Source organism: Camelina sativa, chromosome 4, assembly GCF_030686135.1.
Source record: "Camelina sativa cultivar CO46 ecotype springtype chromosome 4, ASM3068613v1".
In the NCBI taxonomy this organism is placed as follows: Eukaryota; Viridiplantae; Streptophyta; class Magnoliopsida; order Brassicales; family Brassicaceae; genus Camelina; species Camelina sativa.
This window is the reverse complement of record NC_141883.1, coordinates 4,857,769-4,868,034: the sequence shown is the minus strand read 5'-3', so window position 1 is coordinate 4,868,034 and position 10,266 is coordinate 4,857,769. Positions and strand designations below refer to the sequence as shown.

At 37.8% G+C, this 10,266-nt stretch overlaps 3 protein-coding genes and 1 pseudogene across 4 annotated transcripts; 2 read left to right on the top strand and 2 right to left on the bottom strand.

The window, feature by feature from the left end:
• Window positions 1–630: 630 nt before the first annotated feature.
• LOC147945399 (uncharacterized) lies at window positions 631–1,157 on the top strand (annotated as a pseudogene).
• A 117-nt stretch (window positions 1,158–1,274) lies between these two features.
• LOC104779848 (uncharacterized) lies at window positions 1,275–4,876 on the bottom strand. Of its 2 annotated transcripts, none has more exons than XR_015596575.1 (13): window positions 4,578–4,871; window positions 4,303–4,459; window positions 3,738–3,995; window positions 3,481–3,655; window positions 3,329–3,390; window positions 3,085–3,248; window positions 2,905–3,002; window positions 2,768–2,826; window positions 2,543–2,677; window positions 2,215–2,453; window positions 2,091–2,125; window positions 1,821–1,896; window positions 1,275–1,728 (listed from the first exon to the last, which is right to left on the bottom strand). XR_015596575.1 is itself a non-coding variant. In XM_010504252.3 (13 exons), exons 1-13 carry the CDS (start codon window positions 4,646–4,648, stop codon window positions 1,448–1,450), a joined length of 1,935 nt encoding a protein of 644 aa, XP_010502554.2. In that variant the 5' UTR covers window positions 4,649–4,876; the 3' UTR covers window positions 1,275–1,447. The 2 variants fall into 2 exon arrangements, 1 of the variants encoding a protein (XP_010502554.2); XM_010504252.3 differs by having other exon boundaries at window positions 1,966–2,125; window positions 4,578–4,876.
• An 84-nt stretch (window positions 4,877–4,960) lies between these two features.
• Window positions 4,961–8,236, bottom strand: LOC104779847 (protein PECTIC ARABINOGALACTAN SYNTHESIS-RELATED). The gene is made up of 11 exons (XM_010504251.3): window positions 7,668–8,236; window positions 7,475–7,525; window positions 7,304–7,394; window positions 7,112–7,188; window positions 6,868–6,956; window positions 6,655–6,774; window positions 6,353–6,469; window positions 6,114–6,257; window positions 5,911–6,034; window positions 5,629–5,820; window positions 4,961–5,538 (listed from the first exon to the last, which is right to left on the bottom strand). The coding sequence occupies exons 1-11, from the start codon at window positions 7,980–7,982 to the stop codon at window positions 5,179–5,181; spliced, it is 1,680 nt and encodes a 559-aa protein (XP_010502553.1). The 5' UTR covers window positions 7,983–8,236; the 3' UTR covers window positions 4,961–5,178.
• On the top strand, window positions 8,190–9,125 carry LOC104779846 (uncharacterized). Its single transcript, XM_010504248.3, has 3 exons — window positions 8,190–8,401; window positions 8,481–8,786; window positions 8,903–9,125. The coding sequence occupies exons 2-3, from the start codon at window positions 8,497–8,499 to the stop codon at window positions 8,910–8,912; spliced, it is 300 nt and encodes a 99-aa protein (XP_010502550.1). The 5' UTR covers window positions 8,190–8,401; window positions 8,481–8,496; the 3' UTR covers window positions 8,913–9,125.
• Window positions 9,126–10,266: the final 1,141 nt, after the last annotated feature.

The following is a 10,266-nucleotide window of genomic DNA, read 5'->3' as shown; positions in this document are numbered from 1 at the left end:
AGTGACTTGATAAATCTTGATCTTTCTGATATATAGCTATCGCGATTCTAGCACTTTAATTTTCGTTTAAATTGAGATTGTGAATCACAATTTTACAAGTGGCATCTGAACTGAAAAGTCGTCCTTACCATAAATTCTGATAGATTGTGCTGCATTTCAATGCAAACAATGAAAACAAGAGACTTCACAATCTCATTCTTAGGTACGTACAAGTATCGGACTTGGTTATTTTCATTGTTCCATCAACTCCTTAACATTCTTCAACCATAAAAAGTGCTCTCGCTTGACTTTCTAGGGTATTGAGTTATAAAGGGTTTAAAGGTTTTAGAATTTTAACAGATCTCAACAACTTTCAATGAGCTCCATATCAACCCGGTTCGATCGGTTAGTGGTTAATTTAAAACCCGAACCAATCCTAACGAAAATCAATTACATTTTCATTGTCATATATATTACTCCTTGCAAAAAAAAAAAAAAAAAATGATTGACAAAAAGTTCTTTACATTTTTTTTACCTAAAAGCCTCATCTTCGGAACGTCCCTATTGGGTCTTAAATAAAACTTCTTTATATTTATCCCTTTAAAGAAAAAAAGTGAAATACTCTTAAAAATTTCTAACCCAAATCTTTGAATTTTTTTTTTTGGTCGATGATAAAGAGAAGACACTTGATGGAGCAAGGAAAGAGAAAGAAACGGAGGATAGTGGATTGTAAAGGAGCAAGAAAAATAGATCATGACGTAAACACAGATTTGATCGTGAAGCTAGGTGGATTCGTCACAACAAGCGAAGACGAAGCTCTTTTGAAACCTTACGATGGCACTATGAACTTTAGAGTTGTGGTCCATAGCGACTACGGAGATCACTACACAACAAAAGTGGTAAGGGTTTTTCATGGCGAGGATTTGAAGTTTAATCAAGCACTAAAGGTTCCCTTAGATTGTCATGCACGTTATCTTTACATAGAATTGCTTAGATTATGGCCGCGGAGCGAACCTGGAACTTCCCGCGGAACTGTTGTGATGGGTCGGGCAAAGATTCGGTTGCCTCCCCCGACTTGCAAGATCACCTGTAAAGCCAGCCTCGTCGCTTTGAATAGTGATTGATGTGCTGTTGAAAAGGGAACCCTAAAGATTTCAATGCAACATGAAATTTCTTAATCTTAGGATTGGAGTTTTGGTTATTTCTTTTTCTTTTGTTTTAAAAAAAAAAAAATCTTTTGGAGATTATTTTTATAAGTTATGATATGATTGGGGCTTTTTTTATTCGATACAACATTTTATTTTACTAGTCTAAGCTGATCTTGCATTTTTTTTTTTAATTCGATACAGTAGTTTGTTGTTTTTGTATTTATTGATTTACACAAGACTGTTTTTATAGACTAGAGATGAAACATTACTACGACTGTTGTAAGCAGAAGGTAAAACAAATGCCTGTTGATTTGATATAGTCAGGCATGGCTACAATGAAGAACGAACAGAGCAGGACCATGAGGTTCGACTTGAACCGATACTGAATCTTTTGTTGGTCCGAAATCTTTGCCGCTCCATAGCTCGTGGCTCTTACATGAAGCTCCTTCAAGATTCTTCTTGTTTGGAAGAGCTTTGGCAATGTCTGATATCTTGGCTGATACAGTCGTCTTAACCTGATTTAAGTTGAAAAACGCAATGTATACTTCTCCTCTTCTCCCCGTGGCAATCCAAGAACGCACGCCACTGGAGCTAGCTTCGGCTGCAGCAAGATGATGGTTGATCATGTCAAAACAGTTAAAAGGGAATGTCGTAAAAAGAGAAGAGAATTTGGTTGATCTGAAGAAAACAAACCTTTTACTGGATTTAACACTGCGCAAAGACCAGAATAACTGTTTTCTAGTGTTCCATTACTGTGGAGCTCCCACATCTGAAGATATAGAGCGAGATAACTTAATTAAGGTTATAAGCGAGAGAGATGGGAAACCCCTCACTATACCTGGTTTGCATCTAGTTTGCAAGGTGATAAAGCTCCTTGACTATAATCTTTCGAAGTGAGCTTTTGCTGCGAGGAAGCTCCTAAACAAGACTCTGCTTTATCATATGTTTGCAAATGAAGCTTACCTTGGTAAAACTTGTTGTGTTTTAACTCCTCATCGCTGCAACAAAATGAAGCAGATTTATCAGCTAAGAGAGGTTTGTGAAATGTAAAGTGAGTGGAGGAAACAGTTAAATAAAAAGATCATACAAAGATAGCAGAGCTTTTCTGTTGTATAAGCAAAAGGGCTTCTCTAGTTTTTCACTAGAGTATTGGTTCCAACAGATTTGTCCACGGTTCTTGTCTACAATAGACCAAGTGTTGGCTTTTGGTTCTTTGCAGCTAGTGAGACCAAAAGCATGCTTAGTTGAAATGTTCTTGCCCGTTGGATGATGAGGATGGCCTTTGTCCTTATTCCTAAATACTGTTGTCGCGGTGATGTAAGGAAACTGTAGATAATGAAACAGGCAGAGTTTAATGACAGAAGTTTGTAACTTGGAAACAGAGACATGAGTTTTAAAGTTATGATTCAACAAACCTCTTTATTATTAGAGCTATAAGAATTTATCTCCAGCAGCGTAGGATTTGTGATCAGATTATAAGTAGCATCATCGAGCTTTCTCACATCACCTCCAAACATGAGAGGGGACTTCGCCATAGACCACAATGTCATCTGAATAAGTTAAAAACAGAACCTAAGAAATCCGAACTTGTGGTTTAGATGGTTACTAATAAACTATGAACTGTGAAGCTAGAGCTACACCTGTGTCTTTTGCTCTTCAAGATTAAGATTACACGCTCGATGAGGTCCAAAGTTCGAACCTTTACCGAACATTAAGACAGTAGAACATTAGTTGGAACAATCTATAGAGTTTTAAATTTCAAGATTTCGAGTCAAACCTGGATCGGTAAGCCATCCAAGAGGTAACATATCTAGGTCAGGCCATGATTTTCCTTGTAACCCTTGTGCACCGATCATACTTGAAGCAGATAAATCTCTGAAAAAGATAGAAAATTATATGACACCAAAGAAAGGTAGAAACTTGGCAAGATTATTATTCTTCATCTTGGAAACTTTACCTTGAGATATCAAAATGTGCCGCCACATCTTTCCATGTGTCCCAATCATCACCTGTTATTCTGTACATGTTAACCAGTTGGCTAACTTCTTTAGCCAGTCTTGGTGTCACACTCGTCCCTGGAGATATGGAGTATAAAACAGGCCGATCAAGCTCCTTTAGAACCTGCGAAAATAAGAATAATATTTAATCTCTATGTACCTCTGACTATAAGCAGAAGATTGCTAGTCATTACAAATATGTACCTCTGACACATAAGTTATCTCCTCTATATTGAAGTCAGTGCCAAATACGCAGTCATGTTTTACTAAAGACCAAGAAAATGAAACAAGATTGAGATACTCATATATTGAATTGAGATAAAGAAAGGTTATAAATATAAAGCCGATTCTCTTACTGAAATCAACTCCCCATTCCGCATATTGATGATAAAGAGACCTTAAGAACGCTTTTCCTGCACCTAGCTTGGTATTTACACTCATAAACCCATGTGACATCCACACACAAGCCTTTTCCTTGATTCCAATATCTTTCGCTCGCCACTGTCTACCTGATTCCTCATAAGCACCTCCCTTTAACAAAAAAAGAGGTCAATTAAACTGTTACTTCCATACAAACTTTATAAAACCCGAAAAGATATCAAAAATCAAATACCTTAACACTATCCATAACGAGAGTATTAGCATTATATGCTTGTGTGCTTATTCCACCCATAACATGAATCCCAAACTTCAAACCCATTCTATGAACTTTCTCAGCAACTTCCTTGAAACCTTTACCGCCTTTAGAAGATGGCCATCTAACTGGATCAGGATGCATCCTTCCCCATTCATCAATCACATCAAACCCAAGAGAATCCACATAAGCTCCTTCCACTTTCTTTCTATACCAAAGGTAATCCACCACAACATACTGTATATCCAAAATAATCCACACATACAATTAAAGACCCAAGCTTTTACATCCCAAATGAAGAAGAAAACTCAATTTCAATTCTAGAAACGTGTAACAGGAAACTAATAACTCAAAAACTTTCACATTCCAAATGAAGAAGAAACTCAATTACATGTCCAGAAACGTGTAACAGGAGATTAAAAATTCAAACTTTCACATTCCAAATAAAGAAGAATACTCAATGACATGTCTAGAAACTAGTAGTATCCATTACAGACCCATCAAATTATACAACAAAATCAACTGTGTACACTGTGCAATATACCTGATAACCATGAGGAAGAAGACGCTTTGAAACGATTTCAGCGGTCTGCAAGAACTCAGCTTCAGAGATAGTCCAACAAAAGGAATCGTACGAATTCCATTCTCTTGGAGGAAAGCTAGCATGCTGTGGTTCGCTCGACCTTGCCTCAATCCATAAACTGTAAAAAAGAAAAGACAAGAATTTTGCGATTGATCGACCACACAAATAACAGCCACTTCAAAAATCAAAAACCCATTTTCAAGTTACAGTGAAGGGGGAAAAAGGTGGAGTTGTACCAAAGATTGAGGACGATGAAGAAGACAATGAACCGGGTCGATCCGGTTTTCACTAGTGATGGTCCGGTCATAGTGATGAGACACCTGATTACGATGATTGATCTTTTTTTTTTTCTGTCTCGACTTTGTTTCCTGTTATGTTCTTGAGAACCTGAGATTGAGAGAGAGAATACAACACGCAATTGTTGTTGTTCGTTAGTGGCGGGCGGGTAGTACTACTACTCCTATACAGAGAGCGTGACAAAAATTAAGGATTAGATTAGTAACCGTTGAGCTAAGTTTCTTTTAAATGGTTCATTAGCCTTTACTTGTGTTGTGATTAGTATTAGTATTCAAACCTCAAAATCTTCTAAACCATATATAGGTCGAACGAAGAGTATATATATCTGCAACTTTTTTTTTTTCTTCACTAGGAACTCTTTACATAATATCAAAATGATTACAAAGATAAGTAAGTGAAGAAGACTTCAAAGATTTGAAAGGTTGAAGTAAAAAAAGAAAGAAAAAGAAACTACCGATTTCTATAGTTTGTTGCTCCTCATCATCAGACAAAATCCAGACCAAACTCATCTCATTTCAAATCAAAACAAAAGCATCATCATCAAGCTTTACACATGCATGGAGTGAGAGGATTTTCCCAAAGATCATAGTTAGGGAAAGTTTCTTCTGGCAAACCGGTTCGTGTTTGATGGGTTACAACTACATCTTCAACAAAAGTTGCCCATCCCATGTAAGGATCCCCAAATGATTTCGACATCAACCCTTTGTCCGGTTTGATTGATTTCTGTCGATGACCCATATATCTTCGCGCTCCAATGATCAGTTTTGCAAAGTTTCCACCGTGTGTCATCACAAAAACATCTGATTTCAAGCAGACCAAGAAATCTAGAGCCGCGAGGCTTGTTACGTGCTTTCTAAAGGTTGTTAGTTCCTCTTTTCCTGCTAAATCCTCCTTTGTTACCTGGTTTTAAAAAAGGAAAGTTGTTGTGAGAGACAAAGCATGCTGGCTGATCATTGAAACTGATGAGATGGAGTCCACTGTTGTGCTTACCAAATTTGGGAACATGTTTCTTAGTGGAGCCATACGGTTTTGGCCACCATAGACTTGACCAGATGCTACATAAATTTGTGTTTCTTTTGGATAACCCATTGCACGTAGGATCACAGCAACTTCTCCTGGCTCAAGAGGGCATCGACCTTCTTTGCGTTTCTGCAAGGCGAGCTGCCAGAGATGGGAACCATTCTGCAATAAATGTTTAAGCAAATTCATTAAGGCAGAGGTCGAGGTTGTTTAGCCACCAAATAGAAGTTATCAACCACTTATAAGTGTCACCTTGAAACGCCGAGGCCATTCCTTTTGTCTGTATTCTGCCATTCTAACTTTCTCTTCTCTTGTCCCAACGAAATCACAGAACGATAGACCAACCATTCCTTTTTCGAATCTAAGATGAAGGGCCCTATACAAGAGACACGATATAGTTTAATTCAGAACAATGCATAAGTTAAAACAAAGTTATCGATGTCTTATCAACATACATATATGGATTCGGATTGCCAGTGCGATTTCTCATTCTAGAAACAAGTGAATCAGCCATCTGCTCTATCTCTGGGAGAAATTTGAGAGCATGATAATTTACACGGCATCGTAATCTGTTGATTTCTTGAGGTACATTGTCGTATCTGCAAATTTTCAAGCACCACAAGGATATATCATCTATCGTTCATAAGAATATTTATGAAGGCCTGAGCACTAAACTATAGAATATAGAGTATACCCAAGTCGATCGACGAAAGGCTTCAAAGCCATAATCTTCTTCTCTTTTATCCGTGGTAAAACATTGTCTATATAAAATTGGGCTGCTGCATATTTAGGAATGTTTTTGACTGTTCTTCTGCAAAAGATAAATAAAATAACTCGGTCAACACCATATCTGATTAAAAAATTTGTTGGTCAATTTTTAAATCAGATATATACACAAGCAGCACGCAGTGATGCCATTAACCACAAGCTCACTATTGAAATCTTCAAACAAGTACATCATTAACAAATAAAGAAAGAAAGAGTTAACAAGCATACCTTATACTAGAGAATAGCTCTGCTTTGTCAGTGAACCAGTCAGGTATGTCTCGAACAATTCGGACATCGTCCTTCAAGTAATCAATAAAATGATCTACATCAAAAATATCTTCAAATTTTCTGCACAAGAAAGTTATCAGAATCAGTAAACCATAAAAGAACATCGAGAAAGTAACTCAAGAGAAAATGATCAATATTTGAATAAGACATTACGTTGTGTCTTTCCAAATTTGGTCCTGCTTCAGTACCGGTAGAATCAGAGTTGCATTCATAATCTTAGCTACAGCTACTGCATTACAGATCTGGAAACAAAAACCATAATAAGAGCATAGCTCAATCTTCCAAAATGATTATAAACAAAAGAAAAAGAAAAGAAGAGCAGCAGCCATTTGGACATTGATCTATAGATTGGACATTGGCAAGAAGAAAAAGAGAGAATAGCATGGAGGATACATACAGCAATTCGCTGCTGATTCAAACCACCCTCAGCATGAATGAAAACATAGCCAGTTGTTTCGTTTTCAGGAGGAAGATCTGAAACAAAAATGAAATCTAATAAGCTGACCAATCAAGGAAAAAGACTTTGAACTTTTCACGAAAAGACAGATCAAGATGCACATGACAATGCCAATACTCTTGCCCTTAGTACCTGAGACTCCACCAATCCGCCGCTCAGCACAAGGCTTCCAAGAAGTTGTTGCAGACAAAGGATTCTCCCATGGAGAAGGTGACTCTTTTACCTAGAAATCCAAATCAGTTCAGCGAGGGATTCAAAGCTTATTCATTCAACAAACACAAACCAAAAGTCAAAACCACTTACATGTGGACAGTTGAGCACAATACCATCTTTTTTACATAAATATGGTGCGTTCTGCAGGACAACATAGGAAGCAATCTTAGTTTGAGAACAATGTCAATCCAATTTCGTATTCAATTCAACAACTTGAACAAATTGAGCCAGAAAGATCTCAAATTTTTTTTTTTAATTTCAGATCGAAAGAAAGAGACTTTACCAAGTGATTAATAATCCCATAAACAGAGATCAAGCTAGCAATAGCGAGAATCAAAATCAAAAGAAGCGAAATTTTATTCTTCTGAGGAGAAACCCTAATAGGATCGTCACCGAAAAAAGGAAACAAAGAGTGAAACCAGATCGGACGGTCTCGATCTCTAGAAGGATGACGTGGGCGACCATCTTCGTCGTCTCCGCCGTTGGGAGAGTGATCGTGTACGTGTGGCGATGACGAGTCCTCATCTCCGCCGCCGGCACGTAACGGAGAAGAAGAAGATCGGCTCCCGAGAGAGCTCGAGTGCCGTAACTCAGCCATTGCTCGCCTCGGACTAAAAGTCGCCAGCTTTATATAATCTCTTCCCTTCTCTTCTTCTACTATGTGGATTAGCACAAAAAAAAAACAGTTCTTCAGCTGTAAAACTATGCGGACGCTGCTGCCATGTGAGAAGAGCTTGGAGATTCGAACACTCAAACAGAGAGAGAGAGAAGAAATTAAAGAAGTGTTTTTTTTCTTTTTCTTTTTGTTACTTCAAAGTCAATACTCTCTAACTCATACAGAAGATCTGGTGTAAAGAGATTTACAAACGCATCCCTATATCGTTTCTAAATTACACAATCACCCCTAAATTATCTGGTTTTATCTCATTTCCTCCATCGCCTCTTTTTTAAAAACCTAGACGTCTCCTTCACCAGTCAAATCGGCTCTTTGATACTCTTCCGGCGAGATTCCGACCGGTAAGTCGAAATCAGATCCGATCCCTTTCTCTCCCCGCTTCTCTCTGTAGTTTCTCATTTTGTAACCTGAATTTTGCAGAAACCAAGTAAAGAAGATGAACACGATAGCGAAGCGAGTTACGGGATTCGTGACTAGTCATAGCCACCAGTTGCAGCAGGAGCGAGGGATAAGAGTGAAGGTATTCTCCGGTGATTTGGACAAGGCGCTGACGATATTGCAGAAGAAGATGCAATCAAGTGGTATGGAGAGGCTAATCAAAGCGACTCAGACTCATCACATTAAGAACTCGGAGAAGAAGGTTCTCGCTAGGAAGAATCTTGAACGCAGAATCAAATCCATTGACTTTGCTCGCAAACTCCAATCAATCCTCATCAAGAAAGTCAGGTATATGTTTCAGATTGCTTCCCCCCCAAAATCATATCTTTTTCATTTTTTTGTGTTGTTTTGTGGTTAGTAAGATCTTGATTTCTTTGTTTTTTTCTCATTGTTCTTCTTTGCAGAGGTTTATGAGAGGTGAAGCTGAAGCAACAGTGCTGCTATTACCATTCATCGTTATCTTATTTCAATGTTGATCAGTGTTAGATATAACATAACACAGTTGTGGTTCTGAGTTTTTTTTTTGTTCATTTTGCACTTTTGATGAATGGAATCAAATGTGGAATTGGTATAATCTTGGATTACTATTAGTTGTCTACATGAATAAGAAAGGCTTCTCTTTTCCTATGTTTACCATATTATTAGTGTAGAACATCAGATACAAGAAGTACATATACCCAAAGTTGTTTCTGGGATCTTAGATAGTTCATGACAGGGTATAGTGCGCTGCTTCTTTGCTTGAATTGTCTTTCTTGTTCCCTGAGATGATTCTGCTTTTGCTGCGTTTAAAGCTTAGGTTAACTCTTTCCAGGCGTTATACGGTTCTATTTTCTTCAACTACATGTTACGGTGTTTCTTATCATGCCAATACAGGGGATAAGAGATGAAGTAAGACCAAATACTGTTTCCTTACAGATCATGGCCTTCGTGTTCCGTGTGATTGCATGAAAAGTACCTTTTGTATAGGTTTAATTTGTTGTTTGCTTCCTCCTTTTTACTAGTATTTGTTTGGTCAGGCTCGACATGTAGTTGTCTTTGTCAACTTTTGTAGTAACCGGCATTGTAGAGTCTTAGGTTACCTGTTTGATGCTGCAGAAATTGATTAGAGAACAAAATATCTATCTGGAGAAGCAAAGTGTTTAGTATCAGATTTGCGTTAGCCAGATCATGGCCTTCTTGATCTACAGGAGTCAAAGCTTGCATCAAAAACTCATCATTATCTGTCTTTTCTATTGGAAAGTTCTTGAAGAAGATCCAAGTCACCATTTTGGATATTGGATCATAATAGGTTTATCTTCCTTACCTACCAGAAGAATCATATTGCAAAAGGGTTTAGCTTTTTTTTTTTTTGAATTGAATGTAAAATTAATTCAAACTCAAAAGGCTGGTTTACAATGACTGTGGACTGTTAGTCGATTGTTTCTGAATAGTTAAATAGGGATTACATAAAAAAACAGAGAGAGTGAGAGGCTATGGTCGCGCAGCAAGCCATGGGGCCAACCCATCGTCATAGGAATAGTCCCCCTGAGTCTGTTCCGAATGGTTTTGTCGATGATCTTCATCAGCTGAGTAGAGGAAGTTTGTTGCTCACCATGCCGCCGCTTGTTTAGCTTTTACAAAGGGTTTAGCTTTTACAAAGCAAAGAGAGATCAAACCATCTCAAAAGAAGGAGAGTGGAAAAGTATACTTAAAAGGAAGAAACATTGGCACTCCAATATGATGATGTGGTACGTAACGATATCTCCTTCTCTGAAACATTTTACAAATT